At 36.1% G+C, this 25,711-nt stretch overlaps 1 protein-coding gene across 2 annotated transcripts in view; it reads left to right on the top strand.

Moving 5' to 3' along the window:
* Nucleotides 1-19,961, top strand: part of LOC102221939 (gamma-aminobutyric acid receptor subunit alpha-1-like) — a 31,238-nt gene extending 11,277 nt beyond the window's left edge. For both annotated transcript variants that reach the window (XM_005808772.2, XM_005808773.2), the window contains exons 6-10: nucleotides 476-558; nucleotides 1,450-1,593; nucleotides 1,727-1,879; nucleotides 13,303-13,505; nucleotides 15,046-19,961. In XM_005808772.2, the coding sequence (XP_005808829.1) occupies nucleotides 476-558; nucleotides 1,450-1,593; nucleotides 1,727-1,879; nucleotides 13,303-13,505; nucleotides 15,046-15,366 (904 nt within the window). In that variant the 3' untranslated portion in view covers nucleotides 15,367-19,961. The remainder of the gene's footprint in view (nucleotides 1-475; nucleotides 559-1,449; nucleotides 1,594-1,726; nucleotides 1,880-13,302; nucleotides 13,506-15,045) is intronic.
* The last annotated feature ends 5,750 nt before the right edge of the window (nucleotides 19,962-25,711 follow it).

Raw genomic sequence — 25,711 nt, 5'->3', positions numbered from 1 at the left:
CAGTACAGAACCTAATGCACACCACTGACTTGCAAATGCAAGCAAATGTTACACAGTACTGTCTTACATTAGTAAGACAGTACTGTGTAACATTTGCTTCAACATGTTTAATAAGAGGGGGAGGGGAGCGAAGAGGCAGAGCCTGTATTGGTGTCACAGATGACTGAGATGAGGGTTAGATGGGAGATTAGTGTGTCATGGGTGGTCTGACACGCTGTTTTCCCACCAAGCCATAAGTAAACACAAGCTCAAAGCTCATGGAACTGGAACATTTCTGTTTGGGGGGAAAAGTGTTCAGCTTGAGTACTCACTCAGTGCTGATATAGTAAAAAAAAAATTGTATGTTGCAACACATTCCTAGCTGCTGTTTGGCTGTAACACTTCACCATGTCTTCATTTTAAAGGCTGCAGTTTCTTTATTCTATCCGCCATTATAAGTTTGAATTCACTCTGTGATCTATATGCTTTTTTCAAGGCTTACAGTGAGAGCAGAATGCCCTATGCATCTGGAAGACTTCCCTATGGATGCCCATGCTTGTCCCCTGAAATTTGGCAGCTGTAAGTAGGCTCTGCAGCCGAATACAATTCTACATTTAATGAACATACCAGATCCACATCTCCTCTCATCCCCCACACACACTTAAATATGTGTGTTGCATGATGTGCCACTGCCTCCATGTAAAGGAAAGGCAGTGTTCAACCTTTATAGACCTTCCAAGACTCTTGCAGGCATGCAGCCTGCAGTACCTTCTGAAATACTAGCAGAGCATCACACCAGCTGCTCACCGCTGACAGCTCCAACTGCCCTGCATCTTTCCTTAATAAACACAGATTCAATTAGACTGGACTTAGAAGTGGAAAATTATAGAAACATGTAATGGAAAAATAATACAACCCATTCATAAGAAAGTATGATACGGCAAATGAGTGTTGGGAGGCAAGAAAAAAAATAACAAAAACAACATTTGGACACTAAAGCAACAGAGACGTGAGCCATGCTACCTCTGCAATTCCAGCTACTGAGCATGTGTGAGAGTACCAAGCCTTAAATGCCTTTAAACTGAACTCACTTGCTAAATATTTTAGCGATGAGCTCTCTTCCTCGCTCTGCAGTCTGCAGCTGAGCCATCTTTTCCTCTGCAGTGGCCGAGCCACACTGCAGCTTTGACAGGTTGTGTGGCCAGAAGGGGGAAAAAAACTGACTGACTTTGCTGCTTTAAGGTCACGTTACTCTATTGGGACATTATTTTCTTATTTTGTTACAAGACAAGAATGACAGGCTGTGGCACAGCACAATGTGACATCTCACATAAGAAGATGTTGGATGATAACGTATAGACAGGATGTCATTAGATGCTTTAATGGAAAATTATTAGATAATATTATATCTTTAGTTAAAAAGAAAAAAAAACTAGAAGTAAACTAAATTATAACTTTTTCACTCCTTAGATGCCTATACCAGAGCAGAGGTGGTGTATGTGTGGACCAGAGGGGCTGCTCAGTCTGTAGTGGTGGCAGAGGACGGCTCCAGGTTAAACCAGTATGATCTGATGGGGCAGAGTGTGGATTCTGGTGTGGTGCAATCAAGCACAGGTATATTTTAGAATTATAAATGTCCCTGATTTTTAAATTCAATTCAGGTTTTTCACCCAGCTATTGTTCTGAATTTATAAATAGGTGCTGGAAAAATTTAACTTTTGCTTGTCTCTTATCTTGCTGAAAACAGGAGAGTATGTTGTGATGACAACCCACTTCCTCCTGAAGAGGAAAATTGGTTACTTTGTGATCCAGACATATCTACCCTGCATCATGACAGTGATCCTCTCCCAAGTGTCCTTCTGGCTCAACAGAGAGTCTGTCCCTGCCAGAACTGTCTTTGGTGAGTTGTTGGCTCTTTCCTCATCCCTGAACACCTGTGCCTACAGAAATGAGCCAATCAACACAAGGTTCCAAACTTGTTCCTGGAAATTCAATGTGGATGATACAATAATGACACATCAAGCACTCGATCTTAAGTGCAGTAGGTTAGAGCACTGAACTGAATAAGATGGGATATCATTAAAAGAGGCTTGGATGTAAATCAAGCTGTAATTTGTGCCAAACATCATTACACATCATAAGGAAGGACTGCTGCCAATTCAGTGACTTAAAAGATTCAGAGAGGCCTCAAACATTTTAAAAGTTAGGTTGTATAATTATGACAACTGATTTTGATTGTATTGAATTATAATTTGGGTCAAATAATTGGGATCCAACTATCCTTTGAGTTTTGTTATTAATTAAATTGATCCAAACTGGATTTGAGTTTAGACATGGTTGTAAATATTTGCATACAAATTTGATCTCTTTGTAAAGTTACTTAAAATGGCATTTGTTGAAAATTGGTTTTATTCAGATTGACATAAATTAAATTGATCTAAGCTGAATTAAAATTGAATTTGTTTCAGATAATTTTTTTTATTTATAATGTCTTTTAATGAAAGTAAATGTTTAAAGTTAAATATTTACTTTAAATTATGAGTTTTATTATTGAGTCTATCTTAGTTATTCAAAAGAAAGCTCTGGACAATCTTCATCAGTGGTTTATTTATATATATATATATATATATATATATATATATATATATATATATATATATATATATATATATATATATATATATATATATATATACATACATTGCCTGGCCAAAATAAAAGTCGCCACCTGGATTTAACTAAGCAAATATGTACAAGCCTCCTATTGGATAAGTACTGCATAGGCGATTATCTTTCAGCTGGCAACAAGTTACTTAACCCCAGCTGATGCAATGAGTAACTCCTCATTTCTTAAACAATCATGGCAAAAGACACATCCTGTGGTCGTGGAAAAGACGTTAGTCTGTTTAAGAAGGGTCAAATCATTGGCATGCATCAAGCAGAGAAAACATCTAAGGAGATTACAGAAACTACTAGAATTGGGTTAAGAACTGTCCAACGCATCATTAAAAACTGGAAGGATGGTGGGGAACCATCATCTTCCAGGAAGAAATGTGGTCGGAAAAAAATCCTGAATGATCGTGATGGGCGATTACTTTAACGTTTGGTCAAATCAAATCGAAGAAAAACAAAACAGAACTCAGGAGTATGTTTAATTGTGAACGCAAAAGCATTTCCACACGCACAATGCAAAGGGAACTCAAGGGGTTGGGATTGAACAGCTGTGTAGCCGTAAGAAAACCTCTAATCAGTAAGGCTAAGCAGAAAAAAAGGCTTCAGTTTGCTAGGGAGCATAAAGATTGGACTCTGGAGGAATGGAAGAGGGTCATGTGGTCTGATGAGTCCAGATTTACCCTGTTCCAGAGTGATGGGCGCATCAGGGTAAGAAGAGAGGCAGGTGAAGTGATGCACCCATCATGCCTAGTGCCTACTGTACAAGCCTGTGGGGGCAGTGCTATGATCTGGGGTTGCTGCAGTTGGTCAGGTCTAGGTTCAGCAACATTGTGTGCCCAAAGAATTAGGTCAGCTAACTACCTGAATATACTGAATGGCCAGGTTATTCCATCAATGGATTTTGTCTTCCCAAATGGAACGGGCATATTCCAAGATGACAATGCCAGGATTCATGGGGCTCACATTGTGAAAGAGTGGTTCAGGGAGCATGAGACATCTTTTTCACACATGGATTGGCCACCACAGAGTCCAGACCTTAACCCATTGAGAATCTTTGGGATGTGCTGGAGAAGGCTTTGCGCAGTGGTCAGACTCTCCCATCATCAATACAAGATCTTGGTGAAAGATTAATGCAACACTGGATGGAAATAAATCTTGTGACACTGCAGAAGCTTATTGAAACAATGCCACAGCGAATGCTGGCTGTAATCAAAGCTAAAGGCGGTCCAACAAAATATTAGAGAGTGTGACCATTTTTTGGTGGCAACTTTTTTTTTGGCCAGGCAGTGTATATATAGGGGTGTGTGTGTGTTTGTGTTGGGGGGGTGTGAGTGTGTGTCATTAGGATGACATTTCATTGTGTAACAAAAAGGTCTCTGGTTTGAATCTGCCATTCATGGTTTTGTTTGATTTGCTAATTGTGTCAGCCTCAGATGTTGCATTGAGTTTGACCACCCACTATGATTTGTTGCAAGAATCTTTAGTTTTGGTCTGGTTGTTGTAATCGTCTCATCTGATGAAAAATACACTTGAATGTCATGAGGCGAATAGATGTCCACCACTTGTATAAATCAGAATATATTGCTTGTTCATTAGCATTAGCATTTGCTGCATAGTGAAAAGCCCCTTTCAGAGGCTTATACAATCCTTTATTTTTTTGCAAGTGAGTATTTTTTTCCAAAAATGCAGTTGACCCATTGTAGTCTTTGATGCGTCATAATATCAACTTTGATTACCTTCTTGGTTACAGATTTGGGAAGACAGTGAGCTGTGAAATATTGAAATACCTTATCGCTTTAGAAAATGTTTTCTATCTTGCCAAAATTTTCAGAGCCAGGAGTGGATTTGCTTAGCCAAGCATGGCGGCAGGAAACCGGGGGAAATGGTCAGTGAGGCAGTAAACACCTTGAATGCGCCATAACATGCTGTTTTTCATTTGCTGATCTTGTGCGCAAAGATATTTCAGAGGGCACAGTAACTTCTTGGAGCAATGACAAACCGTGTTATTAATGCAACTCCCCAAAAGCTAATAGGTTTGTTTCCAAATCTGTCATAACAACCACAAAAAAAGTGTTAAAGGACATAAAAAAGATTAATAGGTCAATTGTTCCCTACCACCAATCTTGCTACACAATATTTCTATCCTCTTCTGTTCTGTTTTGTGTTTGCTCCAATGAGGTGAAAAGAGTTGTAATGAGTTGTGGCTAGCTGCAGTAGAATTTAAGAAGTGCTCAGAATGAATTTAGAATTACGTGCCCTGAATGGAAGATTACAAGTGTGTATGTGAATTTGCCTGTCTGTGTGGGGTTTTGCTTGTGTGTGCATATTGCTTGGTTAATGTGGATGTGTGTTTGTATGGAATTAGTCTCTTTGGATATCTGGTGTGTATTTGTCTGTCTGTCACAGTAACGTCTTACATAACACCAACCAAATGGAAAGCTCTTGCTAGTCTGCAGCATGCTCTACAGCAGCAAAGAACAGCAGCAGCCGGAATGTCCTTGGGTTACCTCACCCTACGCACTTCCTTCTACTTTTTCCCCTCTTCCTCTCCCTTACTCACTCCTTCTCTCTTCATATTCTCCTCATTAATGCCTGTGTCTCCCATGGCCTGCTTCTTGAAGAGTCTCCTTGAATTGTTTCAGAACTGCCATATATTGCTACACTGCCATCTCCTGTATGTTTGGCATTCTTCTCGCAATGTTTTAATATGTGTTGGCATGAGTTGGGGTGTGTATTCATGCGTGTGTGTGCTTGTTGCATGTGTGCCACAGCTTTCTACCTGCAGTGCTTGTCACGTGTCGAGGGGAAATGAGGATGGCCTAGATTAGATTCAAACTATCTAGGGCATGTATGTGTCCCCCATGCTATCAGGACCGGTCGTGCTCCATGGGATTACATGCAAAACGTGTTCATGCATGCATCTAAACACAAAAAAACACACCTGCTCTGAGCTGTATAAACAGATGTACACATTGCTCATTAAAACAATGTGACACTCATCTGAGTGTGTTGTTTTGTTTTGGGTATTGTCTGATAAGATATCTTTAAATATTCTTACCCTGTGACCTTTTTACATCTTTTGTGTATTGTAGTCACATACACACAATCTAATGGATTAACCTTGAGTGTTGTATGCTAGATGTATGGCGTATTTAGCATGCCCTTTAGTCTGATACCACTTACTGAATGAAATTCAGTGGAACCACCAGCCTTTGAAGGCACCTAATTAGTAAAGTCTAATTTAATTTCTGTGTAACAAATGACTTGGACCATTATTTTAGAAAGGTGCCGATATGCTATTAGTAGGAAAGATAAACTGGAAAACATCAGAACATCACTGTAAACATGATACCTGCACAGTCTTTCAATCTTTTTACTCAGTTGTTTTTATTATTAACTGCATAGGTAACGAGCAAATAAAACCCCAGTAATATGCAAAATTAAATAATTTAAATACTGACATTTTTGGCAGATTATTTTAAATGATTTTCTTTCTCTCAATTTCTTTTGGTTTTGATTGTTTTGCTCTAACTCTGGTCTAAATTTTCATGAACAAAATAAGTGAAAACGGATCTTAAAACCAAAGAAAACTTTGCAAAACCTTCTCTTTAAAAGATTGTAAGGAACTCAATTTAAAGTAATTCAAGATGTTTTAAAATGTACATCACCATATTGCTGTGTCACGTGGGAGGAAATGTTTCATTGCAAATACCTGTACAATCTTAAAGTTTGTCAATAAATCACAATTACAGTGGGGAATAAATAATGTTAAGTGCAACTAAAGCATAACGCATTCATAACTTTATTCTAAAGTGACTCATTTTTAGTATGAATTTATTTCAGCTTTTGACAGTTAAGCACTGTGTTGTCTATTTTGCCAGAGGGACCCATACTGAAATATAAGTTGTCACATTAGTAGTATTGCTGAGAACAAAGATAACAGATGGTATTCTACCTCATCAGGATCGTACATCTATACATTATATAGTCACAAATGTTCAGTGTTTATTACCAAGTTTAGAGTTATATAATAGAAACACAAGGGTAATGTGTGATTCTGTCTTTATAAAGATTGCACCAATACAAATTGTTTTTTTAATATTGTGCTCACTGTAGGAGAAAATACTAAATTGCAAAGACATGTTCAAGTCATTTTTTCTCACTGCCACCTATTCACAACTTTGTTTCTTGTTATAATCCCTGCACACCATCAACATTTATTACTCAGTTTACCGGTACTACAAATAAATAACCACTGTCATTCTGTAAGATTTTCTATTACTATAGAGGTGATTGGGTGTCCAAGTCTGACAAAGAAAAAGCAATAATATGAACAAATGTACTACTGAAATGACTGTTTAAATTACATTATGTTACTATAAAACAAAGGCTATGCACATTTTTTTCCCTGAATCCTGCCCTATAGATGAATAGGCAATTTAAAAACACAGCAATGGGTAAAGTTATCTTATTTATCACAGTGCCGATTAAGAGGCTGATTAGTTTATAGCTAGTCTGGTGTAGTGGAAAACTGTTTGCAATTTATTTACTTGGAGTCTAAATGAAACCAGAAAGGAAACAGCCATTGATAGTGCTGATACGATGCTCTCCATCCTCTTAACTCTCTCCCTCCCTTCCTTCTTCCTCTCTGTTTCTCTGAGTCTGAGCTGTCATGGGGGCAGGGCTTGGAAGATTAGCTTGATTCTTTCTCTTCCGCTTTAAAAGCGATTGGCTTGGGATTTATTGACTCTCCCATTTTGCTGTTTAATGTATCTGCTCATTAAGCAATAGTACCTTGTGTGAGAGTTTGTACTGAGTGTATTTTTAGGCATACACTCATCTGCACACATTTGTGAACTGGGCATGTTTGTTTTGCTACAGCATGGTGATTATATGTACATTGTTGCACTTGGTAAGTCGTTGACTTTGTTAGAAGTGCTGATGAATGTTTGTGTGCGTCTCTCTGGATGATTTACATCCTGCAGTTGTGGTGCCAGCACAGTCATTTCATCACCTGCCAATCAACATGTCACTTTATTTATTCTTTTCCCATAACCAGAGATGATGCAGTGATGCTTACTGTAATTGACCTCAAAAACAATCTTTTTTGACACTTATGTTATTGATAAAGCATGAAGTAGAGACAACACAGTGAGAATGTTGACAGATATCCAACAAAGATCAGTTCCCTCTTGAGACTGATTGAGGGATTGTAAATAATCAACTTGACAAGTCCCCACAGAGCAACTATGATCAATGAATGACTCGATGCAGTCTACTGGGTTCCAACTACTTTGAATAATTAATTTAGCTTACTGTTCAGTTTGATAACAAGGATCAGTTGGAATGTATGTATGATTAAATTGAATGGCTTTTTGTGAAGTACCTCAAGACATCTGTTGTAAATTGGCACTGTATAGATAAAACTGAATTGAATTTTATTCACCCACTTCATTAAATTCTACACTAATGTGGTCATTATGAAATAATAATTGAAAAATCACAAATTATTTAATCAGTCATCTGTCTAAATGTTATGAAGTTCTGTAATTTAAAGGAGGCTTCAAGCAACTTGTCCTCTGAAATGTGTAAAATAATACATGTCAGTAGTTAAAAATACTTAAAAAGTCAGCTTATTTCAGTAATTAAATTACAATAAAACATATTTGTTATTGCACACATAGTGATATCTTGATAATTGTCACTTACAGCAAATGAAAATCCAAGATGTCAATAAAAAAAACACACTAAATTATTTTAATCTCAAGATTTCACCCTAAAAAATCATGGCGAATAACTGACACTCCTGTTAAAAGTCATTTGGATTCTCCATCTAGAAGTTGGGTCAGTAGCATCTCATAGGTGAGTACCTTTCTGCCAGGGGAATAGAAAACAGTGTGGGTTTTGATAAATCAAATGGCACACCTGCATATTGGGGTGTTATGAAGTCATGTTTATATTTTATATATCTCTCTGACATCTAGATTGATCATTGGTTAGAAACAAAACCTTGTTTCTTCACATCCTTCCACTTCTTCTAGGTAGTAAAAGCTGTTGCATTATTCATGAATAAACAAGATGTGTGTTTTCATTTTTAAATCTCAACATCTGTACCATCTTTCGTGCCAAGTCTTTCCAGCATCCAGAAACAAGACTTATGTCGCACAAAGAAGATTTGGGTATGCTTTCAGTCAGTAGGCTTTCGGCTCTACTGTTGTACTTTTGACCCACATTTTGATTGTCATGTTTGATTGGTTGTTTTCTCAGTCAAAACACTGTTTGAAAGGCACTTCTGCTTGGAACCACTGAGCGTAACAGAAATGCAAAGACATTTTCCTGAAGCCTTGCTCTCGCTGACAGGGTTTCGCCTGTGGTTCCCCTCTGATGCAGGGCCTGGACATTTATTTGCTTGCTTGAGATTTGTCAGATTAGCAAAAAGATGTTATTTATAGGGGTTATGACGAATGGCCTAAAGTTTTAAAAGAGAAAATAATCAACTGCCACTTGAAAAAAAAAGAAAAACTGTATCCCTTTTTCAGAAGATTCATTTGATCTGGGGTACAATTTGTGATCAAGGTGACTTTAATGAATTTAAAGTACTTTCATATTTCAGGCAGTTTGGCAATGATGGTTCATTAGTCTAATTATTCTTACTGTCAGTTACATTTCAAAAGGTTCCACCTCATTTTGTCAAGAAATGAGGATCAAAATGTTATTTATTTGTGACATAATCCACCTTTGCCTCTAAGCAATCATATAAACCTTTTTCTTGTTTGGAACAGTGCTGCCAGTCAAACCTAACAATATTTTTCCTTCCATTGTGATTCATCATTTCAGTATTTAAGTGGGAATTTTTTGCACTATTTTTCTCCATGTCTTGGATTTTTTAACTGCAGTGTATGTATGTGTGCTTTTCTAAAGTGAATATGTAAATGAATGCCAAAGCCTGGCTAACTGACATTAATCATAGGCATTGTGTATCAGTAAAATTTCATTTTAATGGAAGAAAATCTTGTGAATCCAGCTATATTAAGACTCAATTAAATGGGTCCAAATTACTGGATTTCATTGAAATCAGCCTCAAAAGCCTCGCTGTGTCACTTGCATCATATCAAATAGTTATTTAAAAGCAGCTCTTGAGACGTGTTTTGGTGTATTGATTGGCTCGTGATCTAAATGATTCTTACATACACCCATCTCTGAGCAGACACAAAGGGAATCATTGTCCCTCAAGATAAACAAAAACACACCTTGGACTTGTTAGTCAGTCACCCACACACACTTTTACACGTTTGCAGAAGACTGTGCTCTCACAACCCCCAAACACATTGTGTCTAAACAGGAACCCCATATTATTTAATGTAATGAATGAATATATTATTTTTATTGCTAAACCATAATCTTCTCTTTTTCCTTTCCTCTCCATCTGTGGTAAACATAGCAGAAAATAGGATACTTGTTTCCATGACAACAGAGCCTGCCAAACACACTAAAGTATATGAGATACTACTGTAAGAATGACAACACTTTTAAAGCAATAATAAAATACCAAGTGGAGTGGTGGTGCCTTCATCGTTCTAAAATTAAATTTCTGTTTCAGTGGTAAACAAGCTGAGATGTTGACAGTCTGGTCTCACTGCTAATTTATCACATCCAGCTTTTATATAGACACACAATGTCCAGTTGAAAAGAGTGTATTTTTCATGAAGTCTCTTTATCTACACTCAATCAAATACTTACATTTCATTAGTATTTGGCTTTAAATTCAGCTGAGAGTCATGTAAAGCCCAAATGTATATCAATTGTTTAGTTTAAGAGACAAAATGTTCACATAAACAGGAACAAAAGCCATTGTGTTATATGAGAGGACTTGAAAAAGTAAGTAAGTAAAATAAAGAGTAAAAACAACCTCCAACACCATCTTTCCTACTTTCACATAAGTATGTAGGCGGGATAGATGAAGAGGAGAGAAATACTTGGTCCTATTGTGAAAAATTACTGCACTTGCACAAGAACACAAACATCAAATAATCTCTCCTTAGAAAATCTACCAGTTTTAGCAAATTCAAATTAAGATAAAACAAAACAGAAGTTGCTTCGATTTAGACAGTTCCCTTTGATCTCTAGCTGTACTTTAAGATCGTTGTCCACCTCAGTCTCAATCATTTACTGCCTCAAAATCATTTTCGTACAGGATCACTCTGTACTTAGCTTCATCCATCTTCCCATGAACTAAGACTAGCTTTTCTGTCAGAGCTGACAAACTGGATCTCCACACCGTTATGGTGCCAGAACCAAGTTTAATTGTGAAGATGTTTTTTTCAGGGGTGATGACGTAGTATTATTCTTCACTCACACAATGCAGTTTTTTATGTAGGCTCAGTAGTTTGATTTTGGTTTCATATGACCAGAGTTTATTCCACATGGTTGCTTTTAATTTGAATTAGAGGTGTGAGGGTGATTACAAATGTAACTTAAATTTTGTAGATTTTTTTGAGAACTTTAAGGATGTATAATTTTTTTCCACTTCACAATTATGTGCTACTTTGTGTTTGTATATCACATGGAATCCCAACAAGATACACTGCAGTGTGTGGCAATTATTGAACATTTTTAGAACATGTGAATACATTTTTATGGCTCTGTGTACTAGTGAGTGTGAGCAAACTTTTCCTTCAAATTATTTACTTCCATGCATTCATGTAAATCCTATTTCCAATGCAGTGAAATGTAGGTGAAGCTGTTTTTGGTTGAAACTGAGGCAGTTTTCCTTTTCTCTGGCATCTGTCCAAAATGTTCTGCTGTTCAAACATTCTGTGTAAGAGCCACAGTCAGCCAGCAAATTTTGATACACTGTTTTCATATTCAAAATTATTTCAACTGTTACCTCAAGCTTTAATTATTGTACATCCTAATGTGATGTTCTCGATACACATCGTGGATTATCTCATTTATATTAACAAAAAAACCCTGAAATGCAGCAGCAACCTAGATAAAACCGCATCAAGCCCAGCATTAGATGTTTATAGCTTAATGAGCTGGAAAGCAGCAACATTTTGGCTACATATCTCTTTTTTTCAAGAAATCAAGGTTGCACATAACAGCTCAGTACTTGGTGCTGTTCTGAGCACACATGTGTATGAATTCTGTAATCCAGTTCTTTTAATACACATAATACAGCAACAATGATCCTATAAGAAGATATGTCCTTGCTTTTGTTATCAAGGCAACCTGTTATTTCTTATTGCGGTCTCCTTCAAACGATGCAAATAATTTTCTAAACAACTGCCTTGAGTATTCAATCACATTAAAAGGTAGCTATAAAAAAATCTGTTCAATAAATATATTTGACCTACTTATTTGATGCTCACAAATGCAAGCCTCAACTGGTCATACATCAGAACTGTGTGCTGTTTGCGGTGGGGTGAAGGTTCTGTTTCAAACAAATAATTCTTTGCTGGTAATAGAGAATTGTTTGAGAGAAAAACTCATTTCTCATTTTTTTAAGATAACATGTAATCCACATACAGCATGTGTGGATTTTTTATAACATCTGAAGCCAGCTGTTCCTCATGATTGTTCAAACTGATTTTACTCGGGGTCTAAACATCTGCAGTTGCCTGTTCTAAAATGAGCACTGCTCTATTTGATACGGTCTGACCCAGTTACTCCACTGCTTAATAATGTCTCATCATACCTTTGCGCGGCTGATTTAGTAGAGCAATATGATTTTCTAGATTTGACACACTGCACTTTGTGTCAAGCCATTTCATTTCAAAATGCATGATTTTTTTTATTAACTTTTTTTTTGTAGTTGCATAATTAGATAAATTGTGTCTGACGGTCTGCATTTTGGGTGGAGGGGATGGGAGTGAGTCTGTTTTTCATCTCTGGTACTTAGTGAGTTTAGTCATGAATCATATGCACTTTCTCTTGTATAAATTAGAAACACACATTTCTAGTGAAATGAACTTCAACTTTTCCAAAACACTAATTTTAGGATTAGAGCTGGATGGGAGTCACAAACGTCTGTGAAACTAGGTGGAAGTCTGCATTTTTTAAGTATCGGAAAAATTGATATTTGAAGTTGGCAGCTCTAAATATCCTTTCCTTTGATAGTGGCAATTGTTAATAGGTAGAATATATGAGGGAGCAAGTCAACATTGTGTTCTTGAAGTTTATTTCTTAGGGGAAGAAACATGTTTTTTGTGAGTGTAAAACGGTTATGTTATGATGATTGGATCAATGATCGCCAAGCCTCCCTGATTCACATGGGTTTGAACGGTGGCCTGTATGGTCTAATCTAGACTGGTCATTATTTTCTACATAATTTTGCTTGATTCTCATCTCTCTTCAATGCTGTGTCTGCTTTTCATCTCCATCTGAAAATCTACATAATACTAAGTCTAAAATGGCAAGACTGTCAGCTTCTTATATATTTGGCTTGTTTTTATATTTGATCAAGTAAATTCATGTGACAGCTTCCAAAATGGGGATACTTTATGAACCATTTGCTTTCTGAACAATGTCACAAAGTTAAATTAAACTTTTTGTTTTATCTTTCTTTTAAATGCTGTTTGTAGCTGACACTCTTCATGCATTTACAAGCCACATAACGTTTAGCATTCTCATCTTTTTATCTCCCTGCAGGAGTGACCACTGTCCTGACCATGACTACTCTCAGTATAAGCGCCAGGAACTCTCTCCCTAAAGTGGCCTACGCCACAGCTATGGACTGGTTCATCGCCGTCTGCTACGCCTTCGTCTTCTCTGCCCTCATTGAATTTGCCACAGTCAACTACTTCACCAAGAGAGGTTATGCTTGGGATGGAAAAAGTGTAGTCCCTGAGAAGGTACTTATTCAATATTAAAGGCTCTCTATATTAGCAAATGTTTATTATTATTATTATTTTTTGTTTTTTTTTTGTTTTTACTTTATCTCTGGATGATGTTGCAAAAAAATCTACTATTGCATAAGTCTTTTCCCTTGATCAAAATGACTGTATTGAGAATATTGAATAATTCTGGAAAAACACATTTCTACCTTGTAGCAGTTTGAGATTTATACCATAAGTAGGATTAATTTTACTCCATATATCCATGGCACTTTTTTCCTGATTTTTGCTTCACTTTTAGTTCATTGAATTAGACTTGTTAATATTAGGACAGCTGAACCTTCCTTCTTTTACTTTATGCAGTTTTAAAAAATTGTTAATTTTAAATAGCCAAACACAACAACTGTACAACCATATAATCGAGTTGACCTATGATTTAAAGGTGGTTAAGAGTACTAGACTGAATTAACTATGTTAAATCCAAGAGAATATTGTATGTGTTCAGATGAAGATACCCTTCCTCAGTCTAGTTAGTCAAAATTCAAAACCTTCACACAAGCATTTTAAGAAATGTTTCTTAAAGACCTAATCATTTCTGATAATTGCTTTGCAATTTAGTTGAGACGGAGAACGTTTAGTTACAGTCTGCACATCATCTAATAGAAAATGCTATTTCAGAAACATGACATGAACATTAATAGTTTAGTGTTTATCCTGGGTTTTCTGCTCTACTTGTCTGCATGCTGTAGTTAGCAGCATGCAGACATCGTATCCTCCAGCTATTTGTAGAGAACAAAACCAAAAGATAAATACTTTTCTTTCATCTTATAATTGTTTAAAAGATATTACTTAAAATTAGAAGTTATTATATGCTTGAAGCAGGATATAAGATTATTTCAGTATTTTTTTTAAATACTTCACAGTTATTCACACACAATGTTCAGCCTAACCTATTACAGGTCCGCTAATATTTGGGTGGGCCAGGATATTCTATTAGTTTGATATTCAGAAACATTTTTGTGTGACAAAAGAGAAAAACAAAACAAAAAGAAAAACCAAAGTAAAAGAAGGAAACACGTTCTCATCGCACAATATATAAACATTAATTTAAATTTATTTATGTACAGTTTTTTGAATGTTTATTTCACAATTTATTCCTTTGTTGGATTGTGGTACTTTTTTCACCCTCTAAATCAGAGGTCGATCTCAGTAAACTGGTATATGCTTTCTGCTCATTTGTCAAATTAAAATTACCTTCTGAAAATAACCTTTAATATCCCCTCATTTCTGTGTTAACAATATTTCTATAATCTTCTTAAATATGTTTTCATTAGCACTAAGTCATTATAACTAGAAATCAAGGCTTATAAACAAAGATTTGTGTGTAATAACTACATATAATGTGTTTTACATAATGAAAAGTGAGTGTTGTAATTTATTGAGCTGCCCTTGCTTACCCAGTGAAAAAGTCTATCTAAAACATGTCATTTCTTTTGTAAATTGAAGTTTTGATATGTTTTTGCTTTCCCCCAATTCTTTCTCTAAAAACCACAATCAGCAAAAGAAGAAGAAAGAGTCTCTCCTGAAGAAAAACAACACAACGGCCTACCCGCCTACCACTTCTACACCCTTCGCACCCAATCCTGCCAGGAACCCGGGATTAGCCACAATCGCCAAAAGCGCTCCTCCACCCCCAGACGAGCCCAAAGAGGAGCCGAAGCCCAAACCCCCTGAGGCCAAGAAGACCTTTAACAGTGTGAGCAAGATAGACCGGATTGCCAGAATAGCCTTCCCCCTGCTCTTTGGAACCTTTAACTTGGTCTACTGGGCAACCTACTTGAATAAGAAGCCCAAATTGCAGGGGGTCAATCACACCTAATTCATCTTTTTGTCTTTTTGATTTATTTTTTTTCTTAATCCTTTTACAAAAAAGTGGTTATTTTGAGATAAACATTGCGTCCACTCTGGTTTGAATACCCAGTTATTGCATTGCTTCTGTGTTTACCTAAATTTTGAAGATTTCAAAAGAAACACAATATAGAAAAAAAAAAAAAAACATAAATTCAGAGTTTTGAAAGGGTATCGTTCAGGTCTAAGAGGATGCTACTACAAAATGCTACTAAAAATATCTAGCCAAGAGAATGCTATTCTACCACTTCATAGCCCAAGTTTTTCCTGAGGCAGTGTTTTCGTTTGTTTTCTTGCTTAACTATCTCCCTTTTTGTTTCTTTGTTTTCTTTAACCTATTTTAAAACATGGAATTACAGACAGTAAAGAGGCATCTGTGAATATGCATGGGCAGGAAATGTTATGATTTCTATTCATTTATTCAAAAATTAGACCCGTGTTGACTGATGGCTTGGGTTATTTGATGTCACCAGTGTAACGCTCATTCTTTCTCAAATATATCTTCCATTCTAGGTAGAATGTTTATTAGATTGTGTCATTCTTAAAAAAAAATATTTCATTGTTTCTGCAATAGCAATAAAACATGTCTCAGTGGACACAGTTTATTTAGAGGACAAAACATACAAAGTTTAAATCATCTGTGCTCAGAACTGAAGATATATGGATTTAATTTCACTGCATTGTAAATACTATCAAGTGTTAGAGATGTCTTTATTATGATTAAGCTTTGCAAAGTGTAACTAACGGGGTTTTAACTGCATCAACGGAAAGGTAAACTCTTTCATTTGGTTCCTCATTCTGATTATTTTTACAAATGGAGCATAAACTGAGTTCATTCATTTCTGAGTGACTGTTTCTCACCTAATCTACATTTCATGCTAAATCGGTTTAACTGAATTTAAACACTATTCAGCTGGGTGGTTGTGACCACACCAAAAGAATCAATAAAATCCTTTCTAATGATGGCAAGTTGTAGGCAACAATTTAGAACCATTGCAAATTCTCGGAATTAAACATGGCATCTAGTTTATTTCATATTTTTGTTTACTTTTTGTTTTAGTTGGAGTCTTTAGGTTGGGGCCTCCTTTGCTAATACAGCATTTGTAGAAAAGTTTAGTTAGCATGTGATGGGGCACATTGAGATGGAGGAGAAGTGCCTTTATCATTTCCAGAATTCAAGCTGTGATGGATTTGTAGATGGGCGGCACATCTTTATTTTCCATCCCACTGAATCCCCACGCTGACCACGTTTACTACAGTTTCCAGATTCACTGGAAAGAAAATTGAGATATAATACTCAGAAAGTACCAGCTACACTGCCTTTCAGTATAACATGCCCCGTTTGGAGTCATTTTGTTGCTGCTTGTTTGGTGAGCAACAGCGAGAGACAGGGACAGAGAACGAAAGAGACAAAAGGGGGAAAAAGACAATGAATTGAAGTGGCACTGTAATCTTAGGTTAGCCGGCGCTGTGTTTCGCAAAGAGGACTTGTCTTGTAGTTTAACGATAGTGCTGAAGATGAATATATTTTTGTAGCATGATGTCAATCCCTCTTCCAAACAACATGGAAACAACGTGGAAAGAATGTTTTCGCTTGGGTTTGAACATTGCTTGCTTCTTTTTCTTCTTTTAAATTAAAAACGACAGGCTTTTAGGAAATGCTTCTCCTCTGACGTGACATGTAAAGGTTTCTAAACAGTCCAATTTTTAATTATGTTGATGTAGCAATATTAGTAAGGGCTTTTCTTAGGACCTGAACCTGACACTCAGTCTAGGGGTGATATCCATTGTAGCTTTACACTGACCCACCTATACTTGTAGTTTCATTTGTGCTGGGCATGGACATTTATTAAATACTTTTGATATGTGGGTAAAAATACCAGGCTTTATGTAACCATCTTGCTTTGTGAAGCCTTTGGCTTCAATTCTGACCTTCTTTGACAAAATGTAGAGTACCACAGCGCTGCTTTGTGGATCCTCAGTGTGCTGTGCTGAATGTATTTTACATGGAATTGAATTAAGCCACACACACATATAAGAACAGTGGAGGGCTATCTCTTGCAAAACATCAATACCCCTTGAACATTTTTACATTTTCTTGTGCTAGGAAACTTTAAGGCATTCCTCGAGACTTTACATGATAGACCAGCACAATGTAGTGCATAATTTTCAAATAAAGGAAAGTGACGTGATTTTATTTAAAGTCTGACATGCATTTGTATTCAACCTCCCCAAAATTAATATTTTGTCAAATGTTTTAGGCCATGTCTCTACTAGATCTGCATATAGAGACAATTTCTTTTCAACTCCTTTTTGCAAAAAAGTTAAAGATTAATCAGAATGGATTATGAGTGTCTATGAAAAGCAATTTGCAGTCTTGCCACAGATACTTGGAGCATCCAGCCAACTCTGGAGTACTTTTGCATTCAATTAGCTTTTCTTCCTCTACTGCAATTTATTTTTTCAACTATTCTGACCATCTTCCCACATTTTTCAGGAGAAATAGATCCTCACATCACAATGTGAGGATGTAAAGAAGTTACTGCCATAACCATGTTTCACCATGGTTATGGCATAGATTTTACTCCAATCTTATCCCGGACCCACCTGTTGTGTTCCTTGTGTTCACTAATATTCTGAGGCCAAACTTCCAAGGCCTTCACAAACAGCTTGGTTTGTAATGACATTAAAATACACAGGTGAAGTCTGTTTACCAATTAGACAGCTCCTAAATTAAAATTGGCTGCACTGGATTGTGTTTAGGGTAATCAGAGTAAAGGGAGTTGAATGCTTTTGCATAACACAAAATATTTCTTGGTAACAAACAACTGTTATATTCTGCTTCAAAAATGTGACACTTGTGTTCATCTATCACATGAAGTCTTATTGAAATACATTAAAGTGCGTGGTTGCTATGTGGCAAACTGTGGAAAGGTTTAAGGTGTATGAACACTTTGCAGGGGATTACATTTTTGTGTTGTGCTGTTAAAAGATCACATTGCTGCCAGAAGGAATCCGAAGAAGAGATTAGTGCTTTCTCTATTATATTTGCATCACGGTTATGATCACTACTAAATTTATCCCTGAATGAAACACTTTAGCAAGCATATGCAGGCAGTCCACTGTTCACGGCCACTTTACCTACATGCAGAGGGTCAAGGGATGTAAGGTTCAGGATACAGAGTTGTACAAAGATTTTAGAATTCTAAAAAAAATGTATTTATGTTTATTATCATGAAGAAATATATATATATATACATAGATATACATATGTAAAATACATAAACATACAGCATTTGATTATATTATTGAAGATATTAGAAGAGAAGTTGATGAATATTGTTTGTATTATCAATTTATTGTTATGCATTTTGCACATTTAAAAAGAACAATAACATTACATTTATGTAGTTGGCTTCGTGCTATGCAAGGACAACTTTGAACTGCTTCATTGACCTTCTTCTCCATAACCATTAAGCTTTAGATTTACAAATTATAATGAAAAGAAAATAGCTTAGCTTTTATACCAGCTATTAGCTTGTTTTTTTTTTCCTTCCAACAATGGCCATACAGGGTGACATTGAAGAACACAGTGGATTATCTCTTTTGTTTGTGCTTCAGATTTGTCTTTGGTTGAGAGCAACATGGCTTTTATGGCCAATTGCACTTTTTCTCCAGAGTTGTGCAATAAAAGGATTGAGCCGATAAAGTCAGGAGCAAAACTGTAACAAGATTTCTTTGTCTGAAAATTTGTCTTCAAGTTCTAGAATGATTTCTTTTTTGTACAAAAATGAAGGGAGGCAAACATGTTTTCTTTTTCTTTTTTGTTTAATAAAACAGTACTTATGTTATTTACTTAATTTCCTAAAACAAAATACTTTTAAATCCAACATAGTTTTTGACCTTACATGTTAAAATGAGAGAATAAATGTGAATTTTCTACAGCTTGAACGTTTTCCACCAGAAATATAGTATTCAAAGAGGGGAAAAACAAAGATTAAATACCATGTCTGAGTATATATTATTGTATTTTTTTGCCAGGTCTGGTTTTGTTACATTTCAGAATGTGAAACATAAGACACAGTACAGTCATGAGCTTCCTATTACCTTCACTCATTTCATTATGTAAATATCACATATTTACAGGTCCATGGCGGTTTTCATCATTACAAACATGCTTTCCAACAATGAGTCTTTTGGTTATTCCTAGATTCCTACTGGAATTTTTTTTTTCTTGTATTTTTATCAAACATAATATATTCTAATTTTCACTGAAAAGAACTTCAAATGTAGTAATTTTCTAAAGCACAAAAGGTCGATTAGGGTGAATGAAAACAGAACAAGATTGAATCTGTATGGACATAAACACACAAAATGCACACAAGCTCACACATCCACATGCAGTACATATGCTGGTAGTTCAGTGATACTGATAGAGGGTTGTGATTGATGTAGATGATTTGGTAACCTTCTGTAAATGTTCTCTTTTTGTTTCTTTTGGTTATGATATGGCCCTGTAAATCCTGATTCTCTGCATTAGTCTTTAAATAAAAAGAAAACAAATGACTGGTTTGTCTGCTTCTGTGGCTCACCAGACAGATGTGAAAATATTTATTATTAAGATGAAATTCCTCATGTTAATTTTTTAACTGTTAAGCTGAAAACTGTGCAAGTTATATTAAATGTTTTTCTTACCCTTTACCACACAAGCAATTTAACAGAAAAAAGAAATTTAAAATGAAAATACTCATTTTGTTACCAAAGATTTGTTACCAATCTAAATGGTAACTAAATTTGTGGAAATAATTATTTTCTTGAAAATATATAAAATATAATTTTTGAGAGAATATTTTAAAAAAGCTTCACATGTAATTTTTTTCTGGAAGCCTCTATTTCATGGAGGTAACAATGTGATTTTGACTTAAATACATGAGTAGTTAGGTCTTGGAAAACATTAAAGAACTATTAAACAATACACGCAAGTATATCAGTTTTAAAGAAATCTTCGCAATATGTAGTTTAAATATGTCTACACTTGTGTTCTGTAATGATAGATAAAATTAAACAGCTTTCTTGGTTTTACTGGGCAGCTTAGATTAAGGGCGTCAAACTCATTTTCATGTTGGGCCGTGTTCAAAATCTGAATGCTCTTAAAGGGCCAGTTCTGCCAGAATGTATCGATAAAACCATTAAACTGTTAAAGTATCAATACATAACTGTTTGTTTCAGCATTCAATTAAAATAGAACATCTTTTCACACTGATCAGTCTCTCCAGAATTTTGTGATTGTTTTTGTATTTTTTTGCTATCAAAATCACAGACTTTGTGGCGCTAATTTAGAAATATTTGCAAGGATTTTTTACGATATTTGCACTAACGTACGATGTTAAACGTAACTTTTTATTTATCGCTGTATCAATCACCTACTATAACTTGATATCAAGTAAAGCTGAAGCAGCTTTACACTGAAACTTCAACTGAATGTTTTGGACCAATTTTGAGAAAAACTTGCAGAGAAATCAGAAAGAAATTAAAGATTTGCTGATTTTGTGTCAATTTTGCAGATTTGTGAAAATTGGAGGGAGTTGTTGATGTAATTTTTAGTCTAGAGGGCCACATAAAAAGCTACGGTGGGCCTGATTTGGCCTCCAGGCTTTGAGACACGTGTGGCTTAGATGAACATTTCAGCAGTGAATAAATCAAGTGAAACATTAAGTAATACAATTGATGGAGATTAGAAAATTATAATCAATTCTTCTATCCTTTACATGAGGTAAAATTTGGTCTGCCATTTGAACAAGACAGAAAAACTTGCTAAACTGAGAGCACAATGCCTGTAAAACAAAGCAGGACTGTGAGAAGCTTCCCCAGTGACCTGAACTGCTAAAAAGGGGAAAAAAGAGCTTTCAGAAAGGGAGTCAGGGACTCATTGAGAACAAGTAAGTTAATGCCAGTAAGTGTACCAAAAGTACGTGCACAGGAAGAATCTGGAGAGCTAGAGCTAGAAGAGCAATATCAGAAATGTCAGGGTGTAGAAGATCACAAAGTTTCTTCAACAGGTTCAGTTCAGGAACAAACTCAGCATCCTGTCCCCAGCTAAACTGACATCCCTCAGTCCTTTGACTCCCGTCTTTTCTGTTACTTGTAAAATGTTTCATCTTTGACCTCAGCATTGGACCCTTCTGCTTTCACATATTTGTCCTCAGCTAAATCAGGAGACTCTCCTGTGCCCATTGCTTCCTCTGTCACCCGTCTGTCTCTGGAAGTCAGGTGAAGAGGCTGCAGGCCCAGATGGTGTCAGCCTCACAGCTGCAACGGTCTGTCCAGAGCAAACAAAGACAACTGACCCATCAGTTCTCTGACTTCAGACTTGTGGATGGGACATTCCACCATTCAAGAGAGAGTTTTGTTAGCCCATCTATCAAACAGTCACATACCTGGAACCACTGCAGTTTGCCTGTAGTTCAATAGTGTAATTATCACATTTTAAACTTTAATAGTTTTAAGATAAATAAATTACTTTTAACATGATTCACAACACTGTTAAATTGAGTAAAATGTGTTAAAGACATTCTAAATGACTGTATAAATAAGAAAAATAAGCCATTTTGCACAACAGAATTTTTATTTTCTTGGTAATTGTTCAGCTTCTGCTTTCACTGCTCTGGCTTATGAGCCTTCGCCTGATTCTTGTCTTCATCTACCTTGCATGAGAATTCAGGTGCACTGGAACGTGTGCTTCTTCCTTAAAAGCATGTGAGCTACCAAACCCTCCGAGTGTTATGTAATACAGCTGCCTCTGCCTAGCAGAAGCAAAGAGAGAGTTGCCTTTAACAGTCTTTTAGTTCTTCTCCTCTTTAACCTCTGTCAGTGGATTTTGTCTTTGTAAGATCTCCCATCTGTGTGGGCGTGTGCGTGGGTGTGTGTGTGTGTACCAGGTTTTCATATCTTTATTGCATGTGTGTGCATGTGTTGGCATGTTTGTCAAAAGGGATAGAAAGGGGCAGCAGACAGACATTGGGGAAGAGGGTGTGTCATGAAAATTGGATTTCAACCTTTAATGCTTTTATACATATAAACTTTTTCTTTCTGATCTGGGATTAGAGACACCAAAACATTGGTTGAATAACTTTTGACAGCTACACAGCTAAGAAGTGATTTTCTTTATCTCCTGGTTCAGGGGTCTCCAAAGTCAGTCCTCAAGGCCAGCATCCTGCATGTTTTATTTCCTCTTCAGCATGTTATTGTTCTGCAGAGGCCTGCTAACAAGCCATCATTTGATCCAGGTGTGTTGAACCAGGTAGAGAACTAAAGAAAGAACTAAAACATGCAGGATGCTGGACCTGGAGGACTGACTTTGGACACACCTGTCCCAGCTTCAATAAAAAGGCTGATCCATGCATTTGTCAAACATCTATCACCTCTGCAGGAACACTGACAAACTGGAGCCTAACCTCTCTTTTGCCAAAACATGGGGACAAGTGGACTATCCATCCATCCATCCATCCATCCATCCATCCATCCATCCATCCATCCATTTTCTTACACTCTTATCCCTAGTCGGGTCAGAAGGGCTGCTGGTGCCTCTCTCCAGCTAACGTTCCGAGCGAGAGGCTATCTTTACATCTTTTTTTTTTAATTAAAAAAAATTACATCATGAATTATTGTTTTCTTTCTCTACTGCATTAAACTAGGTTACAACAACCCTGTATTCTGTAAGAACATTATATGGGTACAGAACATGCTCTGATGAATATGCTACTAATTAATGCAAAGTTTTAAAGTTTGCAACAGTTTCCCCAACCTAACATGCCAAACTAAATGACATTATAGATGAAAAATAACACACAAAAAAATGGCATTCTAAAATAATTCTTTTGTTTGTCTTTTTCAATTATCCTAATAGCACAGTGTAATGTCTGGAATGTTCTGTATCCACATATTAAACGAAACATGTTATTGCAATTACGGTATATGAGCCCAATATGTGGCAATATAATACAGTAAATAAAAAAAACATCAAAAACATAGGAGCATGCCCTTAAAGCTATATGTTTTACAACAAGCTTTAAGGGAATGTTTGGAGTCAAGGGTTAGAGGTGGGACCATTAGATTGTTTTAAAATTATTGTATGTCAAACATAAATCCAACAAAGTCTTAAATGATGTGGACACATTACACAATACACTTTTTGTTAAAATAATTCTAAAAACACTATTGATACCTACATTTTTCTTTTATTCAATTATATTAAGAATTTCAAATGTCCAAATTAGTGTATTAGATTCTTCAGATCAACAAGATTTCAAATTCACTCACTCTTTTCTCACTCACACCCAAGGTTTATTGAGTCACGTCTTTTCTTCAAGCCATAATTTCTAAGCAGAAACCATATCAGTGACTCACATCTCCCAAGATTTCTATTAGTCCTTTCCTTACTTGCTCATTCTTCTGTCTCTTTTTTTCAGCAGCTCACTTCCACCGATTTCCTCCTGTCTCTTTTCCGATTACATTGTAGAAGACTCCATGGATTGCTTGGCCAGCAGCAAGAATCTGTGATTAATCTCACTCTTAACTTGTACAACTAATTGAAGAAAGTAACAAAATGCAAGTGTGCAGAATGTCTAATTGCTCTACATCTTGTCCTCCAAAATGGTATCAGTGGCTGTTTTTGTCTACATATTTTAAAAATTTCTTATATAAATACAGAGACGGCAATTTAATTTTCAAACTCTGACTTGAAGTAAAGTGGCAAAGATTAAAAAAACCTTACAACTTGATGTAGACTTGTACCCTGAAGACTTGCACTCCTTGTCTGTGACTCGACTCTTAGCAACATTTCTATTCTTATTTTATCTTGTCTACATTGCTACTCAGTGGTGGTTGTTGTGTGTCTTGTCTCTATGCTGCTGTAACTGCGAAATAATTTCCCTGCTGGGATGAATAAAGTAATTCTATTCTATTCTATCCTATTCTATATTCTATTTCAGGTAATAAACAGTGAAAAGAAGCCAGTTTTACAGTTTTTGCAGTTTTCTAAACAGACTGCAGTTGCTGCACATTTTTACTGTGAAAGGATGTGGCTAATAATTAACCTATGATGTTTGGTGATTACAGGTGGTTAATTGATCAGAACAACATGAACTAACTATGTTAGTTGTAGCTTCATTGTGAGGACGACATGAATGTCTTTCCATCTTAATGCTGTATTGACAACATTAGATCATTTGAGAGCAAGTTAAATAAATATCTTTATTTTCTACTTCCAGAGTCACAGGAACAGGCAGCCTGTTTTAGCAGCCCTGCTCATTCCTAAGTTTTATCCTTTCTCAGTTTATTTTTAGATGTGTGCTTCCCTTTCTTCCATCTTGCTTGTTTACACAGTATGCCAGCTCCCTTTAAAATAAAGAACGGGGGTTAGATAGGGAAGCATTCTGTCTCCTCTTTTTTAAACTATACATGTTTTTAATGGGTACAAAACTGCGTTGTACCCACAGATGTGATGTTGGTGGGATCATAATTAACCACCTCATGTATGCTGATGATCTGATTATTTTTGCTGGTCTTCAAAAATTATTGAGGACCTGCTCACAATATTGTCAGGAGTATGGTATTATGTACAATGCACTAAAATGTGGCATAATTATAAATACCTTTTAAAAAAGCAGGATGAGAAGCTGGTGCTTCCTGACTTCTCTTCATCTGGTGCTGTTCTTGAAGTGTCTGCTTCTGATAAATACCAAGGACATTATATAACTGATGGTCTGACTGATGACCCAGACATTTGCAGACAACGTTGTTTAATGTATGCAGAAGCCAACATGCTTGTACCAGGTTCAGGATGTGTGTGGTGAAAGTGTCTATTTTTACTTACCTGTGGAGGCTGTACAAGCAAAGCAGTATGCAGAAACTCAAAGCAGCGTGTAATAATGGAATGAGGATGTTGCTAAGATGGAGTAGTGCAAGCCTGTTATTTGTTGGTGTTTGTGACTCCACCTTTTGCATAACCTTATGTACAGATTTATATGAAGATTACACAATTCTATAAATATCATCGTTACCAATGGATACGGCACGAAGCTCAGTCAGGTTTAAAGTTAGAATGTGGAACTGCTGCCGCTTTTGTGATTTCTATTTTCATTTTTACTGACTTGTATTTTCATTAAAGTTTTTTAAAATATGGACCTATTTGTATATTCACTAAATATAATAATGTATAGTCTTTATATTTTGCTTTCTTTTTCTCTAAATTATCACCTTCCTTACAGTTTTGTTTCTGCTTTACTTTAGTCCAGTCCTTCTTAGTGAATCTAGTT

This window comes from Xiphophorus maculatus, chromosome 11 (genome assembly GCF_002775205.1).
Source record: "Xiphophorus maculatus strain JP 163 A chromosome 11, X_maculatus-5.0-male, whole genome shotgun sequence".
Classification (NCBI taxonomy): domain Eukaryota; kingdom Metazoa; phylum Chordata; class Actinopteri; order Cyprinodontiformes; family Poeciliidae; genus Xiphophorus; species Xiphophorus maculatus.
Note: the sequence above shows the minus strand (reverse complement) of the source record. Positions and strands in the feature narration are given on the sequence as shown.